This window comes from Portunus trituberculatus, chromosome 13 (genome assembly GCF_017591435.1).
Source record: "Portunus trituberculatus isolate SZX2019 chromosome 13, ASM1759143v1, whole genome shotgun sequence".
NCBI lineage: Eukaryota > Metazoa > Arthropoda > Malacostraca > Decapoda > Portunidae > Portunus > Portunus trituberculatus.
In genome coordinates, this window is record NC_059267.1 from 7,594,281 (window position 1) to 7,608,884 (window position 14,604).

The 14,604-nt window shown below is 39.9% G+C and overlaps 1 protein-coding gene across 6 annotated transcripts in view; it reads right to left on the minus strand.

The window, feature by feature from the left end:
- LOC123503087 overlaps positions 1-11,209 on the minus strand; it is a 24,803-nt gene extending 13,594 nt beyond the window's left edge. For 4 of the 6 annotated variants that reach the window (XM_045252510.1, XM_045252511.1, XM_045252509.1 and 1 more), the window contains exons 1-4: positions 11,056-11,209; positions 4,891-5,186; positions 4,329-4,424; positions 3,359-3,567 (exon numbers count right to left, since the gene is read on the minus strand). In XM_045252510.1, the coding sequence (XP_045108445.1) occupies positions 3,359-3,567; positions 4,329-4,424; positions 4,891-5,184 (599 nt within the window). In that variant the 5' untranslated portion in view covers positions 5,185-5,186; positions 11,056-11,209. The remainder of the gene's footprint in view (positions 1-3,358; positions 3,568-4,328; positions 4,425-4,890; positions 5,187-11,055) is intronic. The other 2 variants (XR_006674318.1, XM_045252512.1) reach the window with 1 other exon arrangement.
- Positions 11,210-14,604: the final 3,395 nt, after the last annotated feature.

Here is a 14,604-nt window from a genome sequence, read left to right on the forward strand (position 1 = left end):
TTCTGCCTGTCATTCTAGATGTAAATCTCACATGAATATTTGTGTTGGTGCAATTATTCCATCATACAAACAGTTTCTTTAGTTTCATGCCTAAAATCATACAATACAAATAAATGAATCTAGATCAGAAATAATATAGACTTGAGATTCCACTACATTCAAATCAAGCCAGAGTAAACTTGTAGCAAATATGTGTCTCAGTGTTGGGTTGTCATATTTCTGTTAAGTAAAAATAAATATATAAATAAGTAAGTAAATAAATAAATATAAATAAATGAATAGTAAATATACCTAAATAAATTATATATAACTAAACAAAGCTCATTGAGTAGCCAGTACTTGTACTGGTATTACATCTGAAAACACAGTTATGTGTTTACGGCTTCTGATAAGTTATTATCTCACTATGAGTCACCACATGCTACTCATGTCTATACAAGTCATCTCATGTTAAAGAATTCCTCGTGAGGGATGACTGATGACTGTGTTGAGACAAAATGCTACGTAGGCTGCAACACAGCTGTGGTAAAGGCCTGACAATAAGTAGAGTGGCCTCTCACATGAGATATTGTAATCTTGAACATGTACTTTGCTAACACAAAAATCTGACTTTTCAGTAATACACAGTAAATACAAATGACAATTCTAAGAATTGTAGGTGAGAGTAAATGAGGCTGTGCACTGATGCAGAGTAGGGCTTCTCCTTACTCTCACAATATCTTCTCAATTATCAAAGACAACAACTTTATCATTATCACCAGCCTAAAATGAGGTGTAGACAAAGATTATCTACTATCATATATGTTCTGGTTTATATGCTAACTTATGTTTTAACACTACATCAACAAAAGCATGTCTTATTATACAGATGACAATCAACTTTGACAAAGAACATGGACAACACCTATCACACTCAATTAAAAAGTATATCATCTATACCTACAGTTGCCACAAATGAAGTCAGAGCCCTTGGACACAAGGTGCACACAAATTAGTAGTCACACAATGCTTTGGCAACTCATGTAGAGTAGACACTATTCCTGTGATATCCACACCCTCAGTGCTTCCTTGGTAATGAAAGAGGGTGGATGCATCCACCATGGATCCCAAACCACTCACAGGTGCAGAAAAGGGTTGATTTCTAACCATAGGGAAGAAAAGTCACTTTTCTGATATATGCAGGTGATTAGAATGGGGTAGAATGCCCACAAAAAGACTTCATGCTGCCAAGCTTACATCCTCTCTGATATGTTCTTCAGCAGATCTGGGTACATTTCCTTCAGTTGTCTGGATGTCATACATGAGTTTTTCTTCAAGACAATCACCAAGAATCCACCAAGAATCTACCTGTGGTCTTTGAAACCTTTCTCTTGGCTCCTATGCAGGTTTTATGAGCAGGAACTTGATGTGGTGGTAGATGGTGCACAGCAGCAGGAAGCTTTTTTTATGACTGTCCTACCATGTCCTAATTGCTTGCATTTTTTTTTATACCATATGGGCTTTTCATGGGAATTTCCAGGCTAAAGGAGACATTCTATCTAAAAGCCCACACATCTAGAGAACCATTAACCTGAGTAAGGAAGCAACTCAGACTGTGGCCAGGATTTGAGCCCATGGGCTTGCAGACCCCCTTGGCCCCCAAAGCATGCATGGTTCCACTTTTCTTCTCTTAGCACTGGAAAACAACCCTTTTCTGCATCTGTGAGTGGTTGGGGACCCATGCTAAATGTAAGGATAAGGCTTGGCTTGTGATATTTAGGTAAGGAAAAACGGGAACTCAATAAGCATCTACCCTCCTTCATTACCATGGAAGTACTGAGGGGGGTGGGCATCATGGGAGTAGCATATACTCTCCCAACTTGAATAAAACTTCCACAGCATTGTGTGACTACTATTTTGCACAAGATGCCAAGAAGTACAACTTCATTTGCAGTGACTGTACACTCGAGCAATGCCCAGTCTATAAGTTAATTGCCTTATGAAACTAATAAATAATTAGTTGGAGAAAGTTTTCTAAGGGAAGGAAGAAGCCATCTCGTAATACATCAATGCACAAAGTTTACCACTGCCTACAGAATTATGCTGGTCCTTACTAGATACCTCTCTATACCAGCGCAGCAATACTGTGTCTATCAATCTGGGAAGTGTGGATGTCTCCTTAATGTCTTTTTATTTTTATTTTTATCTATTTATGTATTCATTTTATTTATTTGTTTTTGTTTTTTCCCCCCGTTTACATCACACCTGACATCATAGTCTGGTGAATACTTTTGGGTCAACATAAAACATAAATTTTCATGGCAACCAGCTACCTTCCTTTGACAACACAGCAAGTACTGGCATACAAAAGCTTTACTACTCCATCGTAATAATATAGACATATTTTACACTGATATCTGTACGGAGATGGATCAACTAAACAGTCATATTCATCCAGCTGGCAGAATCATCCTTTTGGTTTAACACAATTTCCAATGGTTGTGCCAAGGTGGACGGACACCTGCTCCAGTATCTATCTACATCAAGCTAACTGAATGCAGTGAAAATACAAGACAGCACGCCTCTCTGTTTACTTGCATCCTAATAAATTTCTCCTGACACATCAAATTCTGTAATATAAGTCCATACAATAAAAGTACATTTAAAATATTCAAAGCCATTTAATGTTGCTCCCTAGTAATATGCCTTGCTAAAGTTATGATTAAGCATCTCTATGTAAAATGATGGACACCTAATACATCAGCCTATCCAGCAATCAACTGCAATCCAGTCACATTCACACACCACATCACACCAACATCCACATTCACTGCTCTTACGTCTGAAAAAGATAAGTAGTGATTAGTTTTGTCAAGATATAATACTTTCATCTTACAATTCTTCCACAAGAATTTCTTGTAAGATAGAACAGATTGAGGTGAGGCGGTCCAAGGACTTGGTTTCTTTCCTTCCTTCTGGGAATGTTCATCAATCAGTTCCTTCATGTCAAGTTTCTCATACATGGTGGTTTTATGCTTGATGCAACATGCAATCCTCACTGGACTTCAGCCTTGCTATTGGTGTCAGTCATTTTACAGGTGCATATACATTTACAATGATATTCATAAGTATGCATACACAAGTTTTCAATCATATGGCCTGGTATTTCCTTAACAAGAGTTTAGCTGGTTGTCGACATGAGAGGTGGAAGCCTGTTCTCTTCATCATCTGGATGTTCCACTTCCTTCATAGATACACCATAATCCTTTCATGTTTGCATCAACTCACTACAAATTATCCTTCATCTCTCTCTCTCCTCTGCTGGAAGAATCAGAAACTCATTTAAACCATGTCACACACACTTTCTGGTGGTGTTTACCTCTGTCGTTTGTAAGTGGGGCCTGGGTGCATTTGGGGTGACAACCTCCTCTTGGTAGTGCCAGGAGGGTATCTGTTGCCATACTGGTGGCGAGGGGGGCCGGCGTTGACTTTCTCTCGCTCAAAGTGATGGCCGCGCCCCTCCTCGTTGTGCCACCTGCTATCATATCTGCGGGGCTCTCCATAAGGCCTGCGTGGTCGCATCTCCTCCTGGGTGAATGAGACTCACAGGTTGAGGTTCATCACGTCAGCCAAGGGCACTGCCTAGAGGCTCATGATGACCTTCACACAATTGGGATTAAGGACATAGCTACTACTGTACATCTAAGTGCCTACTTGTGCACACACCTCCATCTCTGATAACAGCAATTTTTTGATACTTGGAATGTTACCCAAGTTCATTCTTTATAAACCTCTGGAGTCAATAACCCAATGTGTAAGTGGGATTATTCCTTGCTTATCTAATACAGGCAAAATTAACTTTCAGTTACCTGCATCTCTTTACTGACGCTGGCATGTCTTCAGAAATCTTTAAAGTGCTACTAGTACTTCTCTCACTCTCCATACTCAAAGGCTCATCTCATGAGTCTCCTCCTTCCACCAATCGAGCTGTTGTGTTATGCTCTTTTGAAGCTCTAGGTTTGCATCAAATGTTGAGTAACTGTGGTGCATCCATTCTGAGCTTGAATTTGTGTTTATTCTTTTGATATAACATTCTAGTCAATACTTCTTCTGGGAGTATTTTAGGATAAGTAGAGCTTCTCCAGCTAATTTCCTAGTGTAACACATAATTCATAAAATAGTATTCAGTTACATATCACACTATAAAGTTAATTACATGATCAAAATAAAAAAGAGCAATGAATTATACTTGAGCAAAAGGTCAGTATCCATCTACATGAAGTCAGTGAAGGTCTAAGTATTAACTGTTCATACTGCACATACACGAGACAGCCAGAGTGATGACCTACCTTGTAGTAACCTCCTCGTCCCTCACGACGGTTATCCCTGTTGCGGTAGTTTGGTTCCCTGTTGTCTCGGAAACCTCCACGAGGATCCTTGTCTTCCTGTTTGGCAAGATATGTGTAAATCTAAGGGGTTCTTTAGAGATTTCTTACAAAGTCAATGTGGTTCAGCAAGCTAAAATAAAAGCTAAATACAGATAAAGGATAACTGTCCAGTTACCAATCAATAGGATCCACTCTATAAGAAATTTGACTTCTTACAGTATCAGTGCACCAATGCACCATCATTAAAACTTCATATGAGCCACATCAGACAAGCCACAAGGAAGCCAGCTACCATCAGATGACCAAGGTTGATCTGTGCTAATGTGACACTTGCCATTCAAAATTAAAATGATGACACCCTTCTCTTACAATATGTACTCCTAATCCCAAAAGAAATTGAGGAAAACTTGAAAAGAAATATAAATTTGTCAAAATGACATTTGATATATATCATTAGCTTCTTTTCAGTATTTATCATACATCTGATCATATTCAAAACAAGAAGGTTTTCACTGCCACTCACTGAGGTCTTTAGGACAGAGTTAATGATGGCCGTTGTGAGTGCAAGCTGGGCATCAGGTCCCAGCGATGCCAGCAGCTTCTCTGGGTCAGCATGTCGCATGCCAGGCCGTGGGGAGCGCCCACCACCATGGTTGTGCTGGTGGTGGTAATCAGACCTATTCCCTCGATTGCCTCCCTTGTGCATCCACTGGCCACCCCGGTGCCCATACCCATGATGCTGGTGCTGGTGCTGGTGCTGATGCTGATGCTGGTGGTGGCCGCCCCGCATCCCCCGGCCATGTGGACGTGATGACATATCTGTAAGGGCAAAGAAAGTGACAGTCTCAGACCCATAGTGGTGTTTTTCACTGACATAGCTTCCCTGACATGATGATTTATGCTACTATGATAGAATGGTACACCCTGGTGGATAACATCATAAGTGTGTATTGGCACATTAATCAACATCCAAGCCATGCCCCAACACAAGATAGGCTTCTTTCCAGTGACTGGAATGTGTAGATCTGCTCTGTCTGTACACTAAGCATTGTTTTTACTCTTTTTGAAGGCATTAGGAGATTTGGGTTTATGAGGACTCATTTTAGTTATAGCTGGTGCGTATAGCTCAATCAGGTGGGACAAGATAGCCTTCAGTCTTTCAAACAAGGAATTAACATTAAGATTCTAAAATTCTAAATTCTAGTGTTGTAGAAGGGAGTTGATTCTCAGGTATTTGCCTCAGGATGAGAGATGACAATCACCAGTAAGACATTCAAGAATCATTCAAGACCAGTGGTGGAACTTGCTGTCCACGGACCCCAGTGCAAGATCTTTGGACAGGCCCTTTAATGTACACTTGAATAACCTTGACTCACGTACGACAAGAGTCTTTAACTGAACACACATGGTAATTAACAGTGCAAAAGAGAGGCTTCCTAATAACATCCCTCACTGACATCATAATGGTCTCAGTGGTGCCAGGAAGGGCCTGAACCGAGTCTTCAGCCATGATGGGCCCCAGTGTGGCTGCACTGCCCATAGCTACATCCCTGTTCAAGACTCGATATGATTTTTGCCAATAGGATTGTGAATAATTGGAACAGTCTCGTAGTAGAAGTAAATAAACACAGCTGATTTTTTAAAACTTGCTAGAGGAAGAGAAGAGCCTCACTGCCCTTAATAACAACAGCAAAAGCTATGCACGTGACATGATTGATTGATGTTTTCAGTCAATATGCCATGTGGAATAAGGACCTGATGGAAAACTGATTCCCCTCCTAGCGGTGTTTGCCCTGGGCAGCTGACGTGACGGCAAGCAGACGTGCCTCTTCTTGTGAATACAGCTGACAGTTATCAATAGCCATTGGCATTCGGGGATTTAGTACGAGAGCTATCTGTCATGTCATCTAAATGAGGAACAAGAAAGTCCTTGAGAATATCTCAAAACACTGGTGCCATCCCAAAAGTAAAAGGACTGGTTAGGAACTTGCCCCACCAAGGAGGGAATCCCCAGTCAGCTGATTATGGCAGTGCAATGGATCCTTGTCCATCTGGTGGGAATGTTGATTCTTTTTGTGGAAGCTGTGAGGTTGTTGTTGGACAGGATGGCATTGGTTGTGATAAATATGTCAAATGGTACCATCCTTTCCCTATGTGTATGAGTTTATCACCTCGGGTAATAGATGCTATACGTGAGGCAGGTGGTGTGGGGATTTTGAATTTGTTTGTACCCAGTGTAGGGTCAAACTTAGTACCAGCTAGAATTCAACCTCAGGTGATGCAGCTATAACCCAGTTCTCTGTGATGGTAAAGTCTCTCTGCTCGGCTTGAGAGGGTGCCTCGCTATCGGTTTCCTCCCTCCTGTACTAGGCACCACAGAGGAAGAGATGAGAGCTACCACAAGGGAAGAGATAACAGAAATGGAAGAGAGAAAGAAAAGAAGGAATCTCTTATTCAGAGGGATAAATGCAAAATCTGATGATGTTGCTTTAACAAATATAAAAAGTTTGCCATTCTCTTATGAAGTGTATTCCATCTTTATCTGATATGTATTACGTTAATAGGGAGAAAGGTCTTTTCAGGATTAAACTTTCTAATGAGTTGCGTAGACAACTCCTCACCACAGCTAAAGAACTGAGAAATAGGTCAGAGTTTAATGGTGTCTATATCAATAGAGACTTAACCTTTAAACAAAGATCTTCATGAGAAATGGCAAAAACTCAAATCCTCTTTCAGGGATCCTCCAAGCTGGATCTCAGTCTCACAGACCCATCTTACCCCAAAGTGGCCCTTTCAACAATTAAACATAGCACTTTGTAATGTAAATAGTCCGATTAACAAAGTTTCATTTGTTAAGCATTTTTTGTGTTTCAAGTGTCAGTAACTTAGGGATCACAGAGACTTGGCGCATTAATTCAATACCAGACTGTACAGTCTCTATCCCAAATTATAATATATACAGAAATTATGTTTCTGGTTCAATTTGTAAAGATGGAGTTTGTTTACATGTTAATAGTTCAATTAACTAGATGTTTAAATATGGATAACAAAATTTCTAAGACATGTTCTGTTTTCCTTCCTGATTATAAGGTCTACATTGTAGTTATCTATAGACCTCCTTCCTACTCTGGATGACAATGCTCAACTAATAAATTTTCTAACGGACTTCTGTATTAATAAGGAAGTAATTGTGACTGGGAACTTTAATCTTCCAACTCTCTCTTGGTCAGATGGTACGGTATTACAAGACAGTGCCTTGTCCTTTTACAGACGGACTTTTTCTTAATTGTTTTACTTCACTAGGTCTCACTCAATGGATTAATGAACCAAGTAACATTAGAGCAGGTAACATCTTAGATCTTTATCTTACCAGTGAAGTAGACTGACTAGTTTTCTGCACTGTTTTTCCCCTTTCCTTAATTGTGTTACACTTTGCAGATATGTTTTCCAGTTTAAACCTACACTGCAGATTCAGATGATACATGCCATTTCTGACCCAGGGATAATTTCAAAACAATTAACTACTTCCTAAGCACTGTAGATTGGGACTTCGAATTCTTTAATCTAAATGTGAATGATTCTTACAATAAACTTATCTCCATAGTGTCCGATTTAGGAAGATCTTTTGCTCTACAGAGGCCTCGACATTCAACTCCAAAGGAACAGTACAAAGCATGGGATTACAAACTCTCTAAAGAACTTATTAAAAAAAAAAAAAAAAAAGCTGGATGCATTACAAACAGCTTAGAACTCTTTATGGTAGAAATTCTCTCCCTGCTGTTGAAGCATTACAATCTTTTCATAACATGAATTTTGAATACAAAAATTATGCAACACAAAGGCAGATAGCTTACAAAGAACACATACTTGAAAGTTATTCTACAAAACCTAAGCTCTTTCATGGTTATATAAGAGGAGAAAAAAGTTGGATCTCCCTCAATTGGTCCCCTTGGCAACATTGATAATCTGATTTCAGATCCCAAAGACATGGCTCAGATCCTTGGTGCATCCTTTGCCTCAGTTTACACCACACCATTGGGACTTCCACAGTTCCCACATCAGATTCATGATGGATCCTTTCAGCAAATCCATTTTACAGTCAATGATACTTTTAAAATATTGAATATCATGGATATATCTTTTGCAATAGGGCCTAACTTTATACACTCAGCAATAAATAAAAAAATAAATAAATAAATAAATAAAAAAAAAAAAAACTTGGCTTACCCCTTGTATAAGATTTTTTCACTATCTATTACTACAAGTGAAATTCCTGTTATTTGGAAAAAATCTACCATAGTTCCAATCTTTAAAAAGGCAAAAGAAGTGATCCCCTAAATTATAGACCAGTAAGTCTTACATCGGTGTGTTGTAAAAGTCTGGAAAGGCTTATTGTGGTACAATTATATGAGTATTTGGAAACAAATTCTATACTTAACAATAACCAGTTTGGTTTTCAACATGGTAAGTCTATGGAGGATCAGCTTTTGTTAACCTACGATGCAGTAACAAACTGGATAGACAAGGGATGTATGGTTGATCTCATATTCTGATTTTTCTAAGGCTTTTGACACTTTAAACTACCAGATTCTTCTCCCTACACTATAGTATAGGCATTGATGGTGTTCTTCTCTCTTGGATAAGGGCTTTTCTTTCTCAAAAATCAATGGAGGTAATTGTGGGTGGTCAGGTCAGTTCTTTATTTCCTGTAGTTAGTGCAGTACCTCAAGGCTCAGTATTAGGTCCTGTTCTTTTTCTTATCAATATAACTTTAAACTATTTGCTTATGACCTTAAATTATATAATTTTATAAAGCCTTATAATCTCTCCACTATATTTGCAAGATATTAGAATAATTCAGATATATTAATTCTTTAATTGCAGTTGCTGAATCCTGGGATCTAAAAATTAATGCTGATAAGACCAAGTGTATAAGTTTTGGAGTCAATCTTCGTCAAATTTATGATCTGGGACCTATTCATTATACGTGGTTCAAGGTAAACCATTACATTTGAGTGATGTTACTGTGGATTTAGGGATAACTATAAAGCCATCATTAAGATTTCACATTCACATTCTGAAATCCACACTGTGCCGGTCTCCTTCCTTTATGGTTAAGCTCTTTGTCACTCATATACATCCTCTATTTGAGTTTGCATCCCTAGTCTGAAATACAGGCTACATCATGGATTTGACTCTTTTGGAATCTATTCAGCGACGTTGGACTAAGCAAGTTACGGGTCTTGGTAACATGTCTTATGGCCAATGTCTCAAAATTTTGGATCTGTATTCTGTCAAAGGGCATTTGCTTTGTGCTAATTTAATCAAGTGCTGGAAGATCTTCCATGGGATGTCTAGTGTTGCTCCTACTGATATTTTTATCATGGCCCCTTTTAGAGGGATGTTGAGAGGTCATGAATTTAAGATATTTGTTCCCCACGTATCCTGTGAGGCCAGACATAGATATTTTTCAGTTCAAGTGGTTACGCATTGGAATGCTCTCCCTGTTGAGTTAAATGAAACAGACAAACTTTGTACATTTAAAAAGGGAATCAGTGAAAGTGGTGCAGTGCATGGGGTGTATATTTGAAATAAACACTGGAAAAATCAAGAACAAATATAAAACTTGGAAAGCCTCAATGACTGTGATCACCATCACACATGGCCACAGCTGATAATGCTGGAGCTTCTGAAATTATGTCAGGCGTAAAGCCTCTTCCAGCTCTTCTGAGTAAAATCACCTAAAATAAATTACTTAGCAAGATAAGGCACTTCAGGGTTCTACATGTGTAGGACATGATGGTCTTGCTGCGTAAATCTTTAGAATAGGACCTCCTCTCTAATCCATGCAATAATAACACAAAATGATGAGTAGTTAATGGAGAACACGTATCTTGTGGTCTTGTTTGGGGGTCACACACGGTTATGACACATTGCCTCACTGAAATTAAAGACGTCACTCGGAGTCTAAATCCAAATAGTAAACAATGCTATTGTCTATTGTATATATCTGGGGTTTGTGGGTAACAGGAAGTGACTGTCTGTTGTTCACATCCTGGGTTTGTTAGGTTAGGTTTATGTTAGGGTTAGGTTAGTGTTGTAGGGGGGTGTCCGGGGCGGCACAGCCCCCTGGTCAGGTTAGGTTTTTGTCCTTAGATTTTTTTTAGATCGCCATATCTCGCCTCTTTTGGCTCCCCCCCACAAAACCCCCGATTCCCCACGTGCCCCCAAGCTTGTTGGGGGGAAGGGGGGTAATAGAAAAGAATATGTAAGGAGTTGCTGTTCTATAGATTTACCTCTTGCTGGAAACTCAACATGTGAGCACCGTTCTTAGCATGTTAAAACAAAAAGTAGTTCTAATCAGACTTGTGACACCATGGCCACAGCCACTTGAAAACCAACATCGCATATCAAAGACCAACCCAATATTGATTATACGGCATTACACCATCCTCCCTGGTGTTCCTAGCGCTCCCAGAAAAGGCAGAGGGCAAGTACTGATCAACAAGAAGGTTCAGGGAAGAGAGAAGTGTGCGTGTAAACAACGGTGGTGTAAACAATTATGCCACGAGTCGCCGCCCCGCTCCTCCTGGCCCCCACACAGCCTGGTCCAGCCACAATTCACCCTGACACCACCAACTATGCGCCCCCCACTCACCTTCTGCATCACAAAAGATTCTATACTCACTGAATAATTTACTCCTCAGTGGAACAGTTGTATCTTCACGGAATTATGCTGAGACTGCAACAATTAACAAGCCACAGATTCGCATCCCAAAAGGCACCTCCTTGGAATGGCGGCTCAGGGTCCCGAGGAAATTTGTATTATTCTTTCTCTATTTAGAGCAAAATATTCATACATGAAAAGATAAACTAAATAGGTTATGTATATTTTGCATATATTTTGCTTCCAGCAGCCTCGAGATTGGTTTTATTATGAAAAAGTGCTATTACCGAAAAAAATATAAATACTTTTTCCACCATTATAGCATTGGATATTCATTAGTGGAAAAAACAAATCAAACAAAATATTTCCTTGATAAATTTAGTATAGATGTTGGTTGTGAAATGGCTAAGTTCAAGTTAATTAGAGCGCGGGAACATTTCAGTGGCGGGAGTTTCAAAAGAAGCTTTCCAAATTCTTGTTTTGAAATATATGGATATTACGTTTGTATTTTTTTACAGCTATAAAATTTAGTTTTTTGCAGGTAATACAAAGAGAAGTAGTAGTAATAACGGAGGAGATCTCTTTTCTAAGGAAATATCAATGAATGCATGTCCGCATATATTATGTTCAAATTCACCGGTCGTCTGCTGGTCAGTGGTCACTCGGCTAGCCTTCCCCATTACGGATTGAGCTCAGAACTCATAGACGGTCGATCTTTGGTTTGGACACAACACACACCACACACCGGGAGGCCATGCAAGCCCGCAACCCCTCGAGTTATATCCCTAACCTAATTGCTGCTAGGTGAACAGTGGCTAAACCACGGTCCATATATATCTGGACCGTTGGCTAAACATTAAGAGACTTGCCTCGAATGGTCGAACACGGGCCTCCTCGGTTGGGAGCCAAATGTGCTAACCACTATACTACACGGTGTATGTATGCACATATATACAATAAACCTTTCATGATAATAACAAACTCAGAAGACTCACACACACTACCAAACACACCCTGAGTACCCTTCCCCACCAACCCCAAACCACTTAAAACACTCGATCAACACTAACCAAAAACACACCCAAAACACCATGTAACACCTCAAAATGCCAATAAGCACACCCAAAACTCACTAGAAACATTTAGTATACAACTAATGAATAACTGCCACACACCCAAGACAACCCCACACGCACCCAAACCACTTGAAATATTTATGATTGTATTAAAGCACACTCAAAACAACATGTAACATCTCAAAATGTCTCCAATCACGAACAAATCTAACTAAAAACCCTCAAGACACACCAAAACCATCCTCATACATACCTTAAAGACGCCTCTCTCTCTCTCTCTCTCTCTCTCTCTCTCTCTCTCTTAAAGCACTCAAAATACTTAAAACTGATCCAAAATAATCCCCTCGAAATTCCTCCATACAAACTCAAAATATACCCAAACACTCTAATACATCTTCATATCACACCCAAGTAAAATATACTTAAAAACGTCTAATGCACACTGAAAACACACTAAATACACCAAAAACATTCCGCAACACTACCAAAAATACTTAAACATTCTAAATATATCCGGAAACACCAATATCTATTAGAAAGAACGGCAGGGTTACAAGGGAAGTTTAGCTATAAACCTAACCGCCCATCTAACGGGCCCCTTCATGGAGAGCAAACCTTCAGGGTTCGGCTTCGTACTGTGCTCGTGCACTTCTAATCGGGCAAAAAGCTGTGAACTCCAAGTCGTAGAGAGAGAGAGAGAGAGAGAGAGAGAAGTGGACAGCAAGTGGACAAAAACTGGCTTAATCAGTGAGAAATTCTCTTCTGTTGTCCCCCCGAAGTGGGCGTGAAAAACGAGATTGAGAGAGGAGGTCCGCACTTTATTACAACTGCCAGAATCAGTGAGTGTTTTCGTGCGTCAGAGAGTAAGTCTGTCTGTGTCTGGGTCTGTGCTTGTGCCTCGCTCCCCATGAATCTTCGCCAGAAGTATATCCCTGTGTCTGTTGCCGTCCCGTCCTGTGCTTTCCTAGGCTTTCGCTGTGGTGAGTTCCTGTCGCGATTGTGGAGGCTGTGAGGACGCGGGGGCGGCTTAACAACTAACTATATAAAGACCAAGGATTCTGTATATTCCTTGATAAAAAAAAAAAACCTTCATTCTGCTCTACCTAATTTTCTTTCGAAATAGGCTTCGTTGATTTCTGCCAAAAAAAAAAAAAAAAAACATTGAGAAAGGTCGGTAGATGAATGACACCATTTACTAACTTAGCTAGTATCGTATCTTATTATAATCCCTGTTATCACATGACACATAAGAGACGTAGATGTTTAAGCGTATTGTTGGCAGGCAGTGGCAGCCTTCCTTCTTCACAACGGAACGTCAACATCAACATGGCGAGGCAAAACGCGACTTCCTCCTCCTGTCGCCTCTAATCTCGCCTCTCTACCACCCTGGCTTGGATTATTGTGACTTCAAGGTAGCTAGGGGATCTTTTACCTATTTGCCTTGTCTGCGTTTGCTTTTACTTCTTTTGCTTAACTAATTTTCATTTTCTGACCCATTTAATTTATTTTCCATAACTTGTGTACAGAGTATTACATCTGCTAACACTACTGTTCATTGCATGAACACTCCACGGGTTGGTATGAATGTGCACCGTGCCAGCACGATGACCATTCTTGACAACAAGGAGGTTTCGACGTAGCGACACAGCACTAGCGTCTGTCGCCTTGCTTTGAGGCACTTTGACCCACCACTCATACAAACGCTGTATATCCAAATGCTTTTGTATGTTGTTGTTGGTTGCCACCAGAGAGGGGTGACGCGGGCCTTTGGCCATGGCTCACAGTTTCTTTTGTAGTTTAGGTAATTATTTATAATACGTCCGCGTTCTCCCCATGCCCCCCACCCCTGTAAACAAGCTTGGGGGCGTGTGGGGATTTAAATTTTTTTATTTTATTTATTATTATTTATTTATTTATTATTATTTTTTTTTTTTGTGGGGTGGAGGTGGCGGAGATGAGGGGACGAGAAATCAACGAGATATGGGTGTTGAAAAGTCTACAGAAAGTTTACTTAACATTTTTTTTTCCTTAGTTGAGCTGTCCTAGGCGGGTAAAAGCCCATTCACACTATTCATCACGTCTCTGTCTCATCATATCACATCACCTTCCCGTCAGAATTTCGTGTTTTTTTTTTTTTTTTTTTTTTTACATTAAGGCCTATAGCACCTGTAGGCACACTTGAAGAGTGTATGGGAAGCACTGTTCATCTTCCACCCATTAGTGGTGCAAGCAATTTTATTTATAGTGGTACCTGTATTAGAGCCCATATCACCACCCAAACTCATCTTGGGTGTAACCACCTAGAATCTGGGTATCATGGTGACATGTAGGTAGCTTTAAACCACTCGACAAATGGCAAAGTGTTTAAGGCTGTACATGGTGGGATTTGAACCTACACGTGGACGTCTGCCTGATCCCACGCTCACCACCTTATCCACTATGCCACCGCTTCCTGAAATCTAATGTAATCTAATGGATCTGTTCACGCCAATTG